Genomic DNA, 20,828 nt, shown 5'->3' with positions numbered 1-20,828 from the left:
AAATCAGTGTAACACAAAACTTTGGGATAATGTGATAATGTAATCACAATCTTTGTTCTGCCCCCATCCCATAAAATGTCTGGGTGCTGCTTTGTGCTGGCCTGGGAGAGTGACACACTTAACTGGAGTCACATAACACTGGCATTTTACAGTCACATTCACTTATTTTCATTGCTGTACAGAATTGCCTCAAGGTTGTTTCGTGCTTTTACTGGAGTCCTTTGTCAGAATCTAGGACAGGGTTTCTGATCGTTGCACTAAAGCACTGGCACTGGGAAAAGCTGTTTGTTTGCCCTGCAGTTAGAGAAATAGGGCAAAAATATTACAGTAGCTTTGGAGTGAAAGATGAGGCAGTGAACCCCATTCTTGAACTGTGGCTCTAGTGACTGGGCCCGCTTCCTCCATAAAATTTGTATGTCGGATGACCAAGTGAATTAGATAGTGACAGAATTTGAGGGAGGGCCACCATTCCTTGAGTGCCACAGACTTTTCAGGCTCAGGGGGACACATGGTTTACCACAACAGCCATTACATTAGGAATTAGTTTAAATGGAACATGAGAACCATCTGACTCATGTAAATAGAGTCCAATAATAAGGTGCTACTGTTCAAGACCAAGTGCAGTCTCCCTAGTTTTTGAGTCACCCTATATATAATGTGGACTACAGAGATCTGCTACCATCCGAGTGTACTGACCTACACTCTCCTAGACATAAAGATTACTGTGCTCTCCACAGCCAGCTTTGGATAAGCCTTCTTGCTCCTCCTGGTCATCCAGTGAGCAAAGGGGAACACACAGTGGTCCTTCTCTCTTCCCATTCTCCAGTGCAGAAGTGAGAGAACCAGTAGGGGAAAGGGGATGAGGGAAAGGAAAATGAGACCAAAGTGGCTTGTGGAGAGGGGAGTTTTCTTTGGCTGCTCACTAAGTTTAGATGAACTGCTACCATCAGTTCTCAAAAATGCCTTCTTTCATATCCAGTTTGCTAGGAAACTTGGTCCATTCCTCCCAGATGAGGATCTAGCCACAATAATCCATGCATTGGTCATATCCAGGCTGGAATACTGTGACTCATTGTATCTGAAGCTGAATGTGAAGATTATGCATAGGCTCCAGCTGGTACAGAATGCAGCTGCCCGCCCCTTTATGGCTTAGGCCACGTCAGACCCATGCTCAAGATCTTCCATTGGCTCCTTGTCAGCTTTAAGTGCCAGTTTAAGTCAATGGTCTTAATTTTCAAAGCAATTAATGGATCAAGCCCTAGCTACATCAAAGACTAAATTTTTACTTATGAATCACCATGACAGCTGCATACTCCTGGGACAATACAGATCACAAAACCCAGGGCAAAGCATATGAAATCTGAGAACCAAAATTCTCAGTAGAGAGGGATCCGGCTATGGAACAGCCTTCCAGACGAGACCAGGTGAATTCAGAGCCTGACCATCTTTAGGAAACATTACAAAGCCTTTAGTTTAGAGAAATTCTTTTCATCATAAGTGATACTCACAACTCAGACACTCCCTTTTATTCCCCAAATCCTCCCAGTCCCTCAAAAAAACTATCCCAAGCAGAGTGTTGACCCTAAAAAGAGAAAAGTGCCAATGACTTCATGGAGTCCACTAGGGACTTTGCTATGGCTATCACTATCTTTGCTATGGGGAAGTTGCTTAGATACTCCAGTGATGGGTGGCACTATAAAATTCTAAAGTAGACCGAAGGAGGAGAGGTTGAATGGAAAACCTCAGGAATAATTTCTGCTGCTTATAGTTTACTCTGTGTAAAAAAAAAAAATCCATTAAAATTAGATTGTATTTTAATATTTTGTGTTGTCTTTTCAACCATAACACTGTGAGTGATACGACAGCCTGTGTCTTGGCTAGAGAAAACACATATATAATACATAAAATATGTTTTTTTGCTGCTGAGCCCATTGGGGGAAAAATGCATTCTCTACTGTAGCATTTCCGTTAGAGATTTTAAGGGCTCAAGCAATGACAGACATTCATGTTATTATTCTGCTTGATATGATCCTTTTCCAAAGTCACAAGATAATGGGTTATTTATAGATTATGGAAGCTTTCTGTCATTCACTGACCATATTATATTTAGAGTATATAGATTTTCCATAATGTGATTACTGCCGGAAAATTGACTTCCACTTGAAGCAGAGATGCATTTATCTCTGTCTTTAGTGACCTCACCAAGTTTACTCCTGGAGACACTGTGACAAGTGAAACTTTTCAAAACTTTTTTTAATGAATTTACTTTAAAAATGATTTTTTTAAAAAAACAGTGATGGTTGGTCATTCTAAGCTTTATATAGATTCCCCATCAAAATCACAAGTGTGTGATTGAGCAGTCAGTCATTGATAAAGTGTAAAACAACATGAAAAGTTATATCTAAATTAATAAGACAGATACATGCTATATGTTGTCTAGAGCAGTGGTTCTCAAACTTTTTTTTTTTCGCGGACCACTTGAAAATTGCTGAGGGTCTCGGCGGACCGCTTAATGATCTTTCCAAATGTTGTTTATACTATTAGCTAACTAATGTAAAATGCTTTAGATAAAAGCCTATATAAAAAAAACTTAACAACAATTAACATTTTTTTGTTCTACAAATAAAAGCACACAACTCATATTTTAATATCAGTAGTCTTACCTTGGATGTGCCCTCTCTCCCCTGCCATGGGAGGCCCTGAACTGGAGCTGGGAAGGAGAGGATTCTCTCCCTCTCTCCCCCACCGCGGCAGCCCCTGAGCTGGGGCTGGGAAGGAGGGGGTTCTCTCCCCAGCCATAGAGCAGATGCTGGGAAGGAGGGGGTTCTCTCCCCCACCACGGCAGCCTCCGAGCTGGAGCTGGGAAGGAGGGGGTTCTCTCCCCAGCCACAGAGCTGATGCTGGGAAGGAAGGCTCTCTCTCCCTGGCCGCCGCAGCCCTGGAGCTGGGGAAAGTCACCTCTTTCTCTGGCCACTGCAGCCCTGTATGTTCCAAATTCCTCCCATCTCCTCTTCTCACCCCACTGCCTCCTCCCACTTACCCCCTATTCTGTCCCAGGCCACCACCTCACCTTACATGTGCGTCTTCTCCAGCGTCTAGGCACCTACGTAGTGGAGCCACACCTGCGCGGTTCCACTAATTAGGTGGGTGACCCTTCATTTTCTTGTGTGCGGCCACCCAGGTGCACACCTTAGAGGGAACTATCTGCGGACCACTTGAATGGAGTTCGTGGACCACAGTTTGAGAACCTTTGGTCTAGAGGCGTGAGTGTACATAAACCCTATACGCATCTACACAAAATCCATTTTTCATCAAAAGTCTCAACAAGAGGGAAAAAGCAGGTTCCTAGTTCACGTTTCCATCTGGACATGTGAAACTTCAATCCATTATGTTAAGGCTCAGTCATGCCTGTTTCAGTTGTTTTGCTTAGTTTCCGTTTTCACAGCAGACTCTGGTAATGGCATAGTAGCTGGAATTTTTGACACATCAGTTTTGCCTCTTGTTTGACAGCCCAGCTCTTACACTTTTTGGCTACACTCATTTTCTTTTTTTGAATGCAGTACCTGTGGCAGATATAAAAGCAGTTGTAACAGGGAAGGACTGCCCTCACATGAAGGAGAAAGGTGCTCTTAAACAAAACAAGGTATGACTTTCAAATTATTATAAATGTTCATTCTGCAGAATACAAAGACTGTGGACTTGACCTTTCCTGAAATAACTGCATTCTGGCTTGCTGCAAATCCATTTGTATGTGAACGCGCGCGCACACACACATTCTCTTTCTTTCTGTATTTTTCTGTCTTTTTCAGTTTTCATCTAGGACCATGTGAGTCAAATTATTAGACAAGCCTACTTGAGTGGGCTCAACCCTATGTTTAACTTTCATGGCATCTGTGCATTGTGATAATTGTGGATAAACACAACACATATGGGGAAGTGATCAGGAGTTCTGGCTCCTGCTGGATTCTGGGGAGTCTAAGAGAGTAGCAATAACCAATGATGAGTGGCCTAATGATGTTCCTTCTGAAACATTATCCTCATTAAACAAATAAATAGTACTTACCATATTCTCTGATGAATCTGTCACTGCATCCCTGTCACACAGCAAAAAATACAATTTATGTTCAGTTTATAGTAATTTCAGGTGTGAAATGGATGCTGATGAAAGGATGCCATGTGATATTTGAATTTTAAGGAGGCAATGATGCATTTAGTGTTACAGTGGGATTAAGAAGAGGAGGCAATGTTCAGATCTAGATTAGGTTTAGGATATTTTTCAGAGTTTGGGGTCAAGAAGCTGAAACTATCACTAGTGTTCAGGTTTCATAGTGCTAAAATCTTTTTTTTTTTTTTTTTTTTTTTGCTGAGAAGTTAATTCCCAATTACGAGAGCTTGAAAGATCCAGTGATCTTGGGGAAATTCTGCCATCTTTAAAGGTGGAAATCCCTGGCCAACAAGTATATTCATGAGACTTCCATCAACCTGTGCTGCATATGAATTTCAGTGGGGAAATAAGACCCTCATTGCTTTGGATCTGACTTAAAACCACAGGGTTCTAGCCAGGGGCTTTTAATCTGAATCTGTCAACGCCTGAAATTAGGAATATTTTGAAGTTCTGCTTTGGATCCACCTCTAGTTGTGATGCTTAGAAAGATTCTGGAAGCATAAAATATTAAAAATAGGATTTCCTACCTCAGAAGTGTTTAATTTTGAAAACAAAATGTGTATGTTGAATGTTCATGAAAGCACAGGACTAATGACAGATCTGGAGCCAGGCACCGTGGGGATGGGTGCAGTGAAAGCTTCCCCCTATAAACATTGCAATGTACCTTTGTCAGTCCCTTCCCACCTCTGGTCTTTTCCTACAATGAGAAGGAGATGAGGACAGGTAGAGACAGCTGACACTAGCTGTTTCCTCAATGGCTGATTCTAAGATACTACTCTGATGAGTGCAAGATGGCTGGAGGGACAGACCATCTCAGAAGCTCTGTTTGCTTTTGTTTCCCACATAGGTAATTAGTATCAGTTGTATTTGGCTCATAGAGCAAAATAGTCATTTTGAAATACAGAGTTTAGCCTCATCTTCTTTCACTATAGAATATTCCTAATTGAAAATGAAAAGCCTTATCAAGTGAAAATCAAAACCAAACCAAAAAAGAAAGAAAGAAAGAAAACATTTTCCTGGTTAATTTTCTGAATCAGAACACAAACACACACGTACACGCAATAGATTGCACACAGCTCCTACTTATTGCTGCATCAGAGACATCAATAGCATTTGGCTGTGGCAACTATATGATATAAAGTATTTTTAGTGCTTCCTTATCTTGGCATTCATTTGTCCACAAAAACAAAGACAGAAACCATACAGTGGGTGATGAAAATTTGTCATCTTTATAAAGCAGCAGTGTTTAAGTAGAGTTTAATGTTAAATAGAAAGGCTACAGATTTGTATGCCCTCAGCAGTCAGTAATTCTCCATTTCCTAGGGTAAAATTGCAATAGACTTACATAAAGCTACTGACATAAAGCTGCTAACCAAAGACGTGGAGGTCAGGAATTGATAGGTAACATAATTACATCCATAGCTGTTGAATTCAGTTTTTGGTACAGACTGTAGTAATCTTTATCATTACTCCATTTAGGATGTTGATTTTTCCATGTTCTCATTTTCTGCTTTAGGAATAACAGAATTTGGAAGGTTGGTTAGTGTGTAATACAGACTGTATGCACAATGTCTGCAACGTTTTAATAGTCTGTGCAGAATATTGCAGCACTGCTTAGATAAATTTTAATTTAATTTAGTTTGACAGCTGACGATGTATCAAAATCTCACAAACCCTGTTTTCTTTGTATTTACAAAGCACGGAGCATAGGTTGAAGTTTCACAATTGAAGAGAGGATTTAAAAGGACACCTTCAGAGGAGGGGGAGAGAGAGAGAGAGAGAGCAAATACACATTAAGGTGCTTGTTATATATAATGTGTATTCATAGGCAGAAAAGAAAATTAAATGAGAGAAAGACAGTGTTACACACAGGAATAGAATTGGCAGAATGTTCTTAACAGTGGCTTCATCATTTCTCCATTGGCCAACATCAGCCCTTATTCTTCCAGTGGGATCATTCAGAAATAAATAGGAACAAAACTGAACTGGAATTTTGATGCCATATGAAACTGGAATGGCTTGATGGAAGCAGACTTGAATCCATGGTTGTTTAGTCTTGCTCACTTTTTAAATTGGGTTCAATTTTTAAGGCTCACTATTAGACTCATTTGTGCCTCTTATATAATATTAATATATTTTATGCAAATGAATTGTATTTGATTTAAAAGCCATTTAACAGGGAAGTATGAGAGACATGTTCATCTAGGCGTGGGTATTCCCCAGCCATCCCTTCCATTTGCTGACTTGCAGGTTTAAGAACATAAGAACGGCCATACTGGGTCAGATCCAAAGGCCCATCTAGCCCAGTGTCCTATCTTCCGACAGTGGCAAATTCCAGGTGCCCCAGAGGGAATGAACAGAACAGGGAATCATCAAGTGATCCATCCCCTGTCGCCCATTTCCAGTTTCTGGCAAACAGAGGCTAGAGACACCATCCCTTCCCATCCAGGCTAATAAGTTCATGGAGAATAGGTCCATCAATGGTTATCTAAATCTTTTTTAACCCCATTGTAGTTTTGGCCTACACAACATCCCCTGGCAACAAGTTTCATAACTTGACTGTGCATTGTGTGATGAAATACTTTCTTTCGATTGTTTTAAGCCTGCTGCCTGTCAATTTCATTGGGTGACCCCTGGTTTTTGTGTTATGTGAAGGAGTAAATAACACCTCCTTATTTACTTTCTCCATCTGTGGAGAATTTTTAGTGAGCAGAAATTAATCTATTTGCTTCTCCGTTCTTCAGAAACATCTGTTCTCTTTGATTTCTCCTTGGTTATCACAGAACAAGAACACCAGCACACATTCCAGGTAGTATACGGTGGGAACCATCCTGCCCTGGCATTGACTTAATAGGCCGATGGTTCCCAACCTGTGATGTGGACTGTTGGAACCATGAGACCACTCACAGTGAGATGGAAGGACACTCACGTGGTAGTTTCAGCTGCATGTAATTGCTTGTGCTCCTCAGCCTTAGGCAGTTGCAGCATAACAATTAACCAGTAGCAAATCTGATCATCAAAAGCTGCCCCACTCCCTGATCCGGTCTCTGATTGGCCTGCACAATGGGATGAGGTATAGCAGCCAGAGAGGCAAACAGACATTGTGGGAGAGGAGATCTGTTCACATCTCTTTTGTAAAGGATTCCCCATGAGGCTGAAGCAGGGAGTGGCCAGTAACTTTAAGCAGAGTGTTCACACTCTATTTCAATGGAGAGACATCTCTGGTTCCAAGCACTGATTCCTCTTGTAAATAGAGGAAGGGGCAGAGAAGAATTCACTAGGAGAAGAAAGGAAGAGAGAGAGAGGGAGGGAGAGCAAAACCAGGGGAGAGGGAGAAGTTAGAAGTGATGAAGGAATGGGTGCAGAGGAGGAAGTGAAACAAAGTTGGAAATAGGGAGCAAACTGGAAGGACTGTGAGAGAAAGGATGGATCTGGGACAGAGAGAGGAGCTGGTGGAAAGAGTTAGAAGGGAAAAGTGAACACAGGTTGAGAACTGGGTTTTCAGAGGGAGGCAGAAAGGGAAGGAGATAATGCTGCGAAAGTTAATGGACTGAATGAAACACTGAAAGTAAGACCCAGCAAAAAGAAGACAAAAGAGACAAAAAGGCAAATGAGAGAACATGGGAAAGAGGGAGAGAAGGGAGTGATAATAGAGCAAAATGGGTGCAAGACATGGCAATGACTGCAGGGCATGGCATGTAGGGATATAGGTAGGAGCCGGAACTGGATCCATTACCAGTGGGGTCTTCAACCCGGGTGGCGAGTTGAGGGGAAGAGTTAGCTGGAGAATGTTGAGAAGGAGATATCTGACAGAAAGGCTGAGCTTGGAGCATCATACTGTTTGTTATTGGTTCTTTCACATCCCCAGTCCTACGTACAGGATTTGTTGATGACCTTCTGGAAATTCAGTAGCTTCATAGTACAGGCTCCATCCCCTGCGCATTTTGTTTCACGACTTGGCATTTTCTGATATCAGTAATTGATAACACTCTGAGAGGAGATAAGGCCAGGATTGTACGGGCAGAGGTAAATTTGGTTCTGGCATGCAGTCATTACTCTTAATAAGATAAACTTAAGAGACATGCCTAACACAGAAAATAACTGCATGAACTATAAACAGTTTGATAGCTGAGTGCATCTGTAGAGCCAGGAGCTGTTGCTCCCTCTGGGAATTAACCCAGAGAGCTCCTTTTGTATGTTCTAGAAATACAGCAAGTTTGAGATAATACCCACACCCTGACGAAAACAAGAATTTTTGCCGTGTAATACTGAAGTTTTAGGTCAACCACAAAGTATGTATAGAGTGTAATTTAAAGTTTGTAATCCAGATTCTGGTCTTGTTACACCAGTGTAAATCTGGAGTAACTCCACTGAAGTCAATGGAGCTACTCTGGCTCTGTGTACCTGTGATCAAATCTGGCCTGGTATATCTGCTATAGCCACCACAGATTTACAGTTGTTTCATTATTGATCCTCTATATCGTGAATGTTGGAAGCAGTGCTCCTGTAGCTTCTAGCAGAGTAGGAACAATTGTTGTATGCCTCTCTTCTCTCCTTCTTCAAGAGAGCCTGTAAAGACAATCAGTGTTATAGGGCCACTGACCAGGAAGCAAGTGAGTTAAAAGAACCAGACCGATGATATGAAGGGACATATTTCTGAGACCACCAAGTAGAGGCTACACCAGTCACTTCACTAATTACTGTTAGCGTGTGGTAAAAACTAATCAGAGTTGATATTGAGACATGCTACAATAACTGATATACCACATGTACCTTAGATAGCAGTTTCAGCATATGGAAATACCACAGTACCTTAGATAGCAGTGTGGTCGCTGTTGATAAAGGCTGACTATTTATTTACATAGGCTGGCATTTTCAAAGGAACTTGATTCTCTTGACTTTCAACAAGGGTTGCATGCTTAACTATTTCCCTTAGGCTCCTTTGAAAATTCAGTTCAGATACATAGGAGAGAAAACTGATCATCTCTTTCCAACCTCCCCCTCAAAAAAAAACTTATTTGAGATCTATATAACTGAACAACAAAAACAGTAATATGTCGGATAGATGCATGGGAGGAGCTAACATTTTTTATTTGTAGCACTATATGCTCTCTAAAACCCTTTGAAATGGAAATAAGAACGTGAACCACACTGAGAAACTTATTAATTTATCCTTATTATCACAGTATTTGTTAGACACCAATTATGTACCCAGTGTTGTGTCGGAGTTTATAATATAGCTCTAGAGCTTACATGGACTTACAACAAGTATGACCTGTTAAACAAAAGCAAGAGCCAGATTTTCTACACACACACATACACAGACCCCAGCTGCTCAACCCAAAGATCTTACAGTCTGAGTAGACACACAGATGTGACATTTTTGAAGAGCAGAGCATGGAAGGTGGAAGTTATTGCCAGTAGGTTTTTTGGGACTCCTGAGTTCTCAGAAGGGATTCAGAGGAGGAGAGGTAGGGAGTTAGCACCTGGTTTAGGAGTCTGTACAATGCAGAGAGGACAGCATGGAATAAGGCACTGAATCTGCAACGGGAAGGACTTGAATGAGGTAGTGAGGAAAGAACGTTGGCTGGAAAATGAGAAGTCGGGGAGCGAGAGTAGAAGAAATGAGGGTAGAGATGTAGGCGGAGGTGAAGTGGTGGAAATGTTTGAAGGTGGTTATACTGTGGGGCAGATTCTTGGAGGCAACAGTGGAAGTGCATGTGAGGAGAAACACACAGGTAGCTTTTCACCATGTTTCTGCCTTCCTTCCTTATATTATTCAGGGCAACTCTGTATAGCTACAGAGCTGCTTTATGTTACACTAGCTTGTAATGACCCTCTAAAGGGTGTTACAATAGTGGGAAGCATCAGAGTGCAGGTCTGTTTGAACCCTCCCATCCCCAAAATGTCCCCTACACTGGTGGGAGTGGGCCCTGAGAGGAGGGTGAAGAATCAGCTATGGAAGCCTTCTGTGCTCCTTGGGGATTTCCGTCTGTGTGGTTGGATCCAAACCCGCACGGGACACATTTGCCTGTACTGGTTCAGATGGCAATCAACATGGCAGAAATCTCCTGAGAATGGATAATTCTGTAAGTTTTCTGGCACAAATATCAGCGATGGCACAAATATCAGAAAATGAATTGTCCTTGTGAGATCTGTCTTGTGGGGCTATGGCTTTGTGAGGTTTCAGTATCTCTGATCTCAGACCCTAGCCATGGCAGAGCTCAAACTAGAACCCAAACTCTAGGCTAAGTTGGAACCTCAAACTGGCACTGCTACTCCGATTTTTATCCTTGCCTAAGCCCCATTGGCACCAGTGTTGGTTCTGTTGTCAGTGTCTCTTGTGATATGCTGGAACCATGGCAGTATTGGCCGGAAATGAAGTAGCATTTCAGGTGAGTATCATTTTATTCTGGTGCATACGGTAAAGTATTTCAGTTTTCTTCCGAGTTGTTGGCAGGGAAAAGAGCAAGGTGTGAATGTGTGTGTCTTTCTTATGGACTTCTAATATGGGTTTCTTTATGACTGTGTTCTTCCAGGAGGTGCTTGAGCTTGCTTTCTCTATATTGTATGACTCAAATGGCCAATTGAATTTCATCGCTCCTGATAAGCATGAGGTAAGTAGAGGTTAAAGTAAGGGGAAACAAGGGTGAGATGGGGTGGGGAACACAGCTCTCCCACCTCTATAAAGATCATAAGTTTTCAGGGACAGTCTTTTTGTTCTGTCTGTCCAGCACCTAGCACAATAGAATCCTGGTCCATGAGTGGAGCTCCTAGGTGATATAGTAATGCAAATAATAATAAAACAGAGAGAGACCTCTCCCTTGTCTCCTGTTTTGGGAGGGCTGTGCTCACTCATAAGTCCCCCCTCCTGCTTTCCTGGTGTGGTAAGAGCTTCTTGTCTTAGTTCAATCTACTTTAATCACTGGAAAGTGGGTAATTCTCCAAGTGAATACAAATAAAACTTCAATGTTCTCCTGTGTGACCAGTAATCAATTCATACAAGATTACAGAATAATCAAGTTAACCTCAGTATAACATCCCTGGCCTGTACTATGAGGATGACTGTGAAACACCAACAGGCATCATCAGCTAGTCTTGACCACATTCCCATACCATCAGTGGAGTTTATGGATACAAACCCATTGGCCTTTTATGCTACTGAGTGGCACATCCTCCCTGTTCTCAGTTTAATGTTGTTAAGCATGCCCCTGGCACATAACACTATACGTTCTACCCTATCCATTATGTGGGATGAGACAGAGCTCTGTGAGCCAGTGGTGCAAATAAAAAAGCAAAACAAAACAGCCCACCCCCAAAGAAGCATACACCTTGGAAGATAATGGTCAATTTCCAAATTGAAGGTGGAAGCATCACAAATGATTGTCTCAAAGTATTTGGGATTTCCAGATATAAACTTAGAAGGATGCTTAGCACAAGAAAGGACAACTAAAGTACTAGGTATGCAGCTTTCACATTTGCAGTTCTGGCTAAAGTCTTTCAAACAGATGTTAATTCTGATAGAAGCTCATTTGGCTTTTTCTGAGGATTAATTTTTCAATGTCACTTAGATGCTTTTTCGTTCCAGGAAGTGATTTGATGGCAAATCTTCAGTTAAGAGAAGTTAACAATAACGTTTCTAGAGCTCCCAAAGCTTCAGCTACTGCTAAGAGTGATGGTTTTAGATAAGACGTAGTGCTCTTCAACCTCTAGACTGGACACATGTTTTGGGTTCTTTCTGCCATAAATTCTGCAACAATTTAATTATAGTCCATGTTGACTCTTAGGGGCAAATTGTCACAGAAATTAGTAAATATTTCAGTCATCTCCACTGGAAAATGCAACATATGACTACTGCCATCTTCTAATGAACTAACAGAGACCTTGTAATCTTTTCCTAAACATCCTCCTCTGTTTTTACCTTCAACTTTGTCCAGTTCATTTAAAACAAAATTGGCATGCTTGAAGAAGTCTGCGTTTGTGACCAGAAAAGCAAGAGGCAGTGTCAGAGCTGGGCCGTGGACAGCCAGCCTGCATGGATCAGCTACCAAGTTGTGGTGAAGAGATGAGTAGCGGATGGGGGGTTGAGTCAAGTCAGGATGCTAGGAAGCAAGAGTGAGACTCTGAAATGCAGACAAGAGGCAAGTAGCAGAGTCAGACATGAACCAGTGTCGGGTTCTCAGCAAGGCAAGGTCTGAAGGGAGAGGAAGCAGGCAGCTCAGACAGCTCCCTGTAATGGTTTCTTGGTTTATATATCAGCATGGGCCAATCAGCTGGCTGCAAGAGACTGCCACTCAAGAGACTGGCCAGTACTTCCTGCAGCACTTAGCGTCACAGGTTCTCCCACCAAAAACCCAGCCTAAATTTCTGCTGGTGGTACGGAAATGTCCTAATTGGTCTTAATTTAGCAGTGTTAACTTAACTTAGCAGTGTTCCCAACTTTTGAGATTTGTCTCTCAATATTTGGTGTGTTTAAAGGCTTAAAAACCAGAAAGCAAATAAAATGAACCCAATTTTTTAAACTCATGATGTCTGAGCTACCATCATTGTTTTGGGGAGCCTGACTCATGATCTTTTAAATTTGGCAATACAGCTTAGCCATCTGTCAAAGCTCACACACTCTGAGATCACCCCATCGTATTTGTTTTTCCTTTGAATGCTGAGATGGTTTTGACAGAATACCAAAAAAAAAACAAAAAACGTGGATTATTCCATCCCTGCGTTTTGACAGAGAAGCTAGTAAGACTGGTTATAATTAGGTTTCACTGCCACTTCATTAAAATTAGTCTGTATTAAATTGAGTTGATTCTTCAGTGGCTCTTTAGTCTGTTTTGTACGTTGGAAGAAATACCTCTGAATCAGTGCTGTGATTTTTCCACCAGCTCAGTAGGATTTCTAGCAGTTTTCTAAATTATATATATCTGATTAGGTTCACTTGCCAAAGGGGAGATGAGACAAGGAGTCCCTTTCTCCATCCACTGCACCCACATAATAGGTGGCCAGAAGAAGGTTGCAAGGAACTAGAAGGGGCTCCAAATCAGTTATGTTTGAACCAGAGGAGAACCATGGCTCTGCCCTCACCAGTGCACTGAGATGCTTGCGCTGAGGGAGCGCTGGTTACATCAGATGATCAGATATTACGTGGAGAGCTTTCCAGCATGGGTCCACACGTAAAAGCACCTCCATTTCTTTTGCAATTATTCCTTTACTTCTCCTGATAAAGTGAATCCTGGCAAAACCATTTTCAATAAATCTTTCTTATAGAAATGTTTAAGGAAACGGTGAATTTGCAAAACACCATGGAGCTGTGTGTTCAGCAGGAATTTTATTTTCAGGTCAGCTTTTTGTTCTTTCTTGGAGGCCTGTCTACTCTACAGAAAAAATGTATATTTAAAACATGAAAGCTCAGCACGATTTAAAATCCCATTGTAGACAGGGCAAGTTAGAGTTTGAAACCTTATTAGCTGGTCAATGTGAACCATAAACGGAGCCCTGCAAATCCGCAGATATCTGCAGACCATTTTTTGCAGATAGTGGATCAGATGCAGATACAACCACACAGGGGTCTATTCACTGGCAGTGCCTGGCTGGTGGTGTCTGGCTCGGCAGCCCGGGGGACACAGCATGCTTGGGGCCGGTGGCCAGTAGCTGGGGCTGGGCGGCTGGTCAGAGTCCGAGCTGTGCACCACGCGCTCACTGCACCGCTTTCTGCCTAGCAGCTTGGGCCCGTTGGGCAGCGCCAACATCCCCACCATGGCCTGGCCCAGTAGCACTGGCCGTGGTCCCAATCCGAGCTTGCCGGCTCCTGGGCAGCAAGGCCCCAACCGTGGGGATCAGAGCAGGCGGGACCCTGGCGCCACACCCCTCCGACTCACTGCGATGCAACACGCGCTGCTGCTGCCATGTGCCGTCGCTCGCGAGCACCCGGGAGCAGCATACGATGTGATTGCCCAGGCCCCCAGCCTCCCCACCCCTTCTCCTTGAGTTCTGCCCCCGCACTGCCTGTTACCCCCAATCTCCACCCTTGCACTGCCTCTTCCCTGCAAGATCCCACACCCCCATTCACTCCCTTCCCCCTCACTCTCTGTCGCTAGCCCTTGAGAGGGCTTGCTGATGTGAATACAGGTAAAAGATGGCTAGCAGATGGCAGGATGGATTGCAGGTTGATTCGGGCAGATGCAGATCTTCATTTTTATATCTGTGCAGAGCTCTAACCATAAATTCCCCACTAAGCAGCTAACACATAAACGGTACAACTTTCCTTGTCTGCATTAAAGGTGAAATCCTGACTCTGTTGAACACAATGAGAATTTTGCCACTGACTTCAGTGGTGCAGGATTTTACTCGAGGATTTTGAAGTGCTAACTCTCATGTTTTAAAAACACATGCTTTTTTCCTAGTGTAGACATAGTGTGAAATTTTTTTCACTGATTCTCATCAATATTCTTTTTCTTTTCTTGTGCAGCACACAATCAGCTCTCGCTATCTGTAAGTTTGGCTATAACTTATAGCACACGGTTGACTAATTTTAAAGTCCATCCTTTGGCATGAAATCTAGCGGAAACATTTCTAAGATAAAAATGCATTTATGGTGGATTTAAGTTTCCTCTTGTAAGCTAGGACACATGAGTTCATGATTGAAATCTTTTTATTTTTAGACGATAACATTCAAGTACTTTTGTTCATAGTTGCACAAATGGTTTGTAGTAATAAATGGAAGTGATTTGATAGAAATTGACTCTTGTTCACCAACCTCCCCTGGATTTGTTGCTTATTTAAAACAGTTATTCAGCTTATGTTTATCTCAAGCTGTCAGCTTTGGAGTGAGATTGCATTTCCTGTTTAAAAAAAAGAGAGAGGGAGAGGGAGAGACAGCAAGAGAAGAGGTTCTTTCGAGGCCAAACAAAGCTGTTTAGAATTATGCAGGATAACTTGACATTTAACTTTTTAGGAAGGACAGAACATTGATTAACTTCATACTACTGCAAGTAATTTAGTTTCCTGCTCTGGAAAATAGATCCATACATATTTATTAACATAAAGAGGTGCTTATGTATAGGTTACATATGTGTGTGTTTGTGTATCCTTGTTCTTGTATATGTGAGTTTGTATACACACGTACATATACACATACTTAATATGTATTTGTACACAACCTCACCTACATACAGTGTGAAGTTATATACTATATTACATATTTGTATACTGGATATATGATGTGCAATATATTTGATCAGATCAAATGTATTTTAAAATCAAATATATGATTGTGATATCACAAAAATTAGATATCTGAAAAGTTCTGTTAGATTTTCTAATCCACTTCTCTGATAGCGCAGAATTTTTTCCCTATAATACATATTTTAGTTTCCACAATATAATTAGCATTTATGGCAAATATATTTTTCCATGTAGCTAAATAATCAACATAGGTCCAATTCAGAGGTAAAAGTAAGCCTGTATAGTCTGGTACAGTGTACCGGCAAGAGTCGGTATCCCACGCTGGACTGGACCGGCTTCTCCGGCAGTGATTTAAAGGGCCTAGGGCTCCAGCCGCTGCGGGGAGCCCCAGGCCCATTAAATCACTGCGGGAGCCCCGGCAGCCAGGCTCGGGGGGTGAGGGGGAGGGTGGATTTAAAGGTCCCGGAGCCCCAGTCCCTTTAAATCACCACCGGAGTCCTGCTGTTGCTACCCCAGCCCTAACCCGAGCCCTGACGTCCCGAGGTATCAGCAGCAGGGCTCCCATGGTGATTTAAAGGACCCAGAGCTCTGTGACAGCTGGAGCCCTGGGCCCTTTAATTCACGCTTGAGCCCAGAGCTCTGAGCCACCTCTGCAGCTGGTAGCTCTGGGGTGATTTACAGGCCCTGGGGCTCACAGCCGGAGCCCCAGGTCCTTTAAATCTTGAAACACCCCACCTCTTCCCATTGAGGCCATGCCTCTTCTGATTGAGTCCACGCCCACTCAGGACTCCAACGTACCCGTAAGTCCTTTAAATTACTTTCACCCATGGTCAAATTTGACTCCAATTGAAGTCAATGAAAAGATTCCCTTACACTACATGAAACTTGGATCAGGCTCTTAATGGGTTATGATTAAAATAGATGGGTTGTTTGATTAGAAGCAAGAGGAAGACCAAGGACAGGATAGGCCCACTGCTCAGTGAGGAGGGAGAAACAGTAACAGGAAACTTGGAAATAGAAGAGATGCTTAATGACTTCTTTGTTTCGGTCTTCACTGAGAAGTCTGAAGGAATGCCTAACATAGTGAATGCTTATGGGAAGGGCGTAGGTTTAGAAGATAAAATAAAAAAAGAGCAAGTTAAAAATCACTTAGAAAAGTTAGATGCCTGCAAGTCACCAGGGCCTGATGAAATTCATCCTAGAATACTCAAGGAGCTAATAGAGGAGGTATCTGAGCCTCTAGCTATTATCTTTGGAAAATCATGGGAGACGGGAGAGATTCCAGAAGACTAGAAAAGGGTAAATATAGTGCCCATCTATAAAAAGGGAAATAAAAACAACCCAGGAAACTACAGACCAGTTAGTTTAACTTCTGTGCCAGGGAAGATAATGGAGCAAGTAATTAAAGAAATCATCTGCAAACATTTGGAAGGTGGTAAGGTGATAGGGAGTAGTCCGCATGCATTTGTAAAGAACAAATCATGTCAAACCAATCTGATAGCTTTCTTTGATAGGATAATGAGTCTTGTGGATAAGGGAGAAGTGGTGGATGTGGTATACCTAGACTTTAGTAAGGCATTTGATACGGTCTCGCATGATATCCTTATCGATAAACTAGGCAAATACAATTTAGATGGGGCTACTATAAGGTGGGTGCATAACTGGCTGGATAACCGTACTCAGAGAGTAGTTATTAATGGCTCCCAATCCTGCTGGAAAGGTATAACAAGTGGGGTTCCGCAGGGGTCTGTTTTGGGACCGGCTCTGTTCAATATCTTCATCAACGACTTAGATGTTGGCATAGAAAGTACGCTTATTAAGTTTGCGGACGATACCAAACTGGGAGGGATTGCAACTGCTTTGGAGGACAGGGTCAAAATTCAAAATGATCTGGACAAATTGGAGAAATGGTCTGAGGTAAACCGGATGAAGTTCAATAAAGACAAATGCAAAGTGCTCCACTTAGGAAGGAACAATCAGTTTCACACATACAGAATGGGAAGAGACTGTCTAGGAAGGAGTATGGCAGAAAGAGATCTAGGGGTCATAGTGGACCACAAGCTAAATATGAGTCAACAGTGTGATACTGTTGCAAAAAAAGCAAACGTGATTCTGGGATGCATTAACAGGTGTGTTGTAAACAAGACACGAGAAGTCATTCTTCCGCTCTACTCTGCGCTGGTTAGGCCTCAACTGGAGTATTGTGTCCAGTTCTGGGCACTGCATTTCAAGAAAGATGTGGAGAAATTGGAGAGGGTCCAGAGAAGAGCAACAAGAATGATTAAAGGTCTTGAGAACATGACCTATGAAGGAAGGCTGAAAGAATTGGGTTTATTTAGTTTGGAAAAGAGAAGACTGAGAGGGGACATGATAGCAGTTTTCAGGTATCTAAAAGGGTGTCATCAGGAGGAGGGAGAAAACTTGTTCACCTTAGCCTCTAATGATAGAACAAGAAGCAATGGGCTTAAACTGCAGCAAGGGAGATTTAGGTTGGACATTAGGAAAAAGTTCCTAACTGTCAGAGTGGTTAAACACTGGAATAAATTGCTTAGGGAGGTTGTGGAATCTCCATCTCTGGAGATATTTAAGAGTAGGTTAGATAAATGTCTATCCGAGAGGGTCTAGACTGTATTTGGTCCTGCCATGAGGGCAGGGGACTAGACTCGATGACCTCTAGACATCCCTTCCAGCCCTACGATCTATGAATTTATGAATCTATTAATTAGTGGGAAGACTAAATATCATGATACAAAGTGGCATTCTTGATATTGAAGGAGAAGTGTCTTTTAGAAACTACTTGGTTTACTGTATACATTTTTCTGGTTTATCAAATATTAGAGCTGACTGAATGTGAAAATTTTCAATTTGGAAAAAAGGCCTTTTTTAAAAAGAAAAATCAAAAAATTTTGACTAAAAACAAAGAAAATTTTCACTGTGTTGGAAATTTTCCAAGCAAAAAGCCCACACACCAGAGAAATGCCCCATTTTTTTTTAAAGGAACATTTTTCATTTCTTTTGATGTTTCCCAGAATTTTTGTTACCATATTCTGACCAGCTGTTTGAAACATTTACCTGTTTCACACTAGATCACTAGCTAATAAATGTTTAAAATTAAGCCAAAGAAGTGCATCTGTCTAGTTTAATTTTAGAGATGTTTTTAAGTCACTGGAGCATAAATGCACTGGAGATGACGCAGTTGGCTGATTTATTTGCATGGGAGAGTAGGTTAGGTCTGGACTTAATGGAGGTTTTTGTCTTCCATGGCAGTACTGTATCTGGACCGATGGATTGAATGCCCTCCTTGGGAAGGATATGATGAGTGACCTGACGCGAAATGACTTGGACACGCTGCTCAGCATGGAGATAAAGCTGCGTCTCCTTGACTTGGAGAATATACAGATTCCTGATGCTCCCCCACCAATTCCAAAGGAGCCCAGCAACTATGATTTTGTTTATGACTGTAACTGAAACTGCCCATTGAAACTCGCATTTAAACTGGAAAGATTATAACTGGAAAGATTAAACAAAGAGCGAGATAAACCCACATGTGCGCACCTTGGATTATGGACTATGGTTAAAGCACTCACTTTTCTTTCCATTCCTTGCATCTGTTCCTTTCCCCTGATCCCATCTCCCCCATTGCTAGTCAAAAATGACATTGCTTTAATTAACTTCTAATTGCAGTCCATTGGATGTGGCTAATGCGAAGACCACTAAGCAGCGTCCATCAGAGGAACTTTTAAATTTTTAATGCTGGAATAGGCATTCTAAACAAAATATTATGCTTCCAAACTGCATGCCTACGAAACCAAACCTGGCACTTTCAGGTGCTTTATCTGGAAGTTGGGAGGTAGAGAGGAGAAGCAGCTACTGTAAGTGGAAGGTGGAGAGAGCGAGATTTTCCCAACCCATCCCAAGAGTCAGCTCACAACTGATTTCAAAAAAAGATGAAAAGTATTAACTGCTTAAACTTCTGCACCATCATCACTGTCATTATCTTTTGGCAACAGTGTCTCCATCCTCTGTGCTCTGCCACAGTTATAGTTCCCTAGAATAAGTCGTTTGCAGGTTTTCACTGTACTGTGGACTATAACACTGCAATGCTTCTAACTTCTTTTTCTTCCGTCTCTTAAATAGCTCTATATTTCTCCCAAATTACTAGCACAAATTGTGAATGAAGGCACTAGGTCTGTTCTCTGTAGCTGTAGCCATTCTAAGCCTCAATTGCCTCTAAAATTGGCTTGATACTATCCAAGGTTTTTTCTTTTTTGGTTCAAAGTAAAATAATAGTTTCCACAGATTCATGAAAATGGTGAGACATCTGAATCGGCATCATCATTGCTAGTGTTACAAGTTTGCAAGGGATTTATTTTTTGTTTTTGTACAACGGGTTCTAACTTTTTTGTTTTTGTTCTTTGGCCAAACAAATATATTTAATGAAAAATAATTACATTGTGAGTTTATTTAGAGATGATGTTTTTATTTTTAATATCCATTGGAAACATTTGTCTGGGAGGAAAAAATATCCAATACTTCCTTCAATTTTGCTGTTGAATAAAACCTGAGTTGTGATGATCCTGGAACCTTGGTTTTTAATTTTGAAGTTCTTTTACTTCATGTAATTTCTAACCCTTCTGAGGCCTCTGCTATAAAGGGAAAGGGGAAAGTGTAAATTTAGGTTCTATGGTAGCAAGATAAGTGTCTGATTACAATGACTATTTATTTATATGACGACAAAATCTCCATTGCAGTGGATAGATGAGCCTTTCTGAAAGGCAGCCATTGAGAAATCTAAATGCAAAGCAAAGCAACACAATTACAGTCAATTGCAGGCCATTATTTTTAGGTTCTCCTTTGCAGAAATATCTGAGCCCCACATGCTTCCCTCCTCTTCCCTGAGTGGAGGGAACCAGAAACCAAGATGCATAGTATGAGGGAGTGCTGGCTTTGTGACATGTTTTTCCCCTCCTCCCTTCTCCAAATTCTCTGGCTGCCTACTAGTAGGTATTCCACTGGGTTCAGGCACCAGGGATCTGGAGATGCTGGGCCTGATTCCTGGTGAATCAATCTCTAATGCAAAGATTCCACCACCTCCAAAATTCACATGTCTTAGTCAATGTTAACTTGCTGGATTCCTCCTCTAATATGTGAACCCACTCACAGGGATTTTATCAGACCCTGTGGTGCCATGAAGCCAGATGAGTAAACTGAGGAACAGAACCTCCATGCAGATGGTTTGTGCCTCTGGTAGCTTCAACAACATCTGCAATTTTTGAGTAGGCCAAACACATTGACACCTTCACAGAGTGGGTGGGGGTGGATCACGTGCTAAAGATGGAAGGAGGAAGAGGAAATTTCGTGAATCCAAGCATGACAGTCCTAAATAAGATACCTTCATAGGATTGCATACTCTCATAATTGCAATATACCTACTGTACTTCTATCTAACAGGATAGAGATAGATAGGTTTAGATGGTGAATG

The 20,828-nt window shown here is 41.8% G+C and overlaps 1 protein-coding gene across 1 annotated transcript in view; it reads left to right on the top strand.

Moving 5' to 3' along the window:
- The window catches only part of ELMO1 (engulfment and cell motility 1), a 472,781-nt gene extending 452,860 nt beyond the window's left edge, over positions 1-19,921 (top strand). The window contains exons 21-22 of the mRNA XM_032785439.2: positions 10,705-10,782; positions 18,614-19,921. Coding sequence (XP_032641330.1) covers positions 10,705-10,782; positions 18,614-18,814 — 279 coding nt within the window. The 3' untranslated portion in view covers positions 18,815-19,921. The remainder of the gene's footprint in view (positions 1-10,704; positions 10,783-18,613) is intronic.
- Positions 19,922-20,828: the final 907 nt, after the last annotated feature.

This window comes from Chelonoidis abingdonii, chromosome 2 (assembly GCF_003597395.2).
Source record: "Chelonoidis abingdonii isolate Lonesome George chromosome 2, CheloAbing_2.0, whole genome shotgun sequence".
Lineage (NCBI taxonomy): Eukaryota > Metazoa > Chordata > Testudines > Testudinidae > Chelonoidis > Chelonoidis abingdonii.
This window is presented reverse-complemented; position numbering and strand designations above follow the sequence as displayed.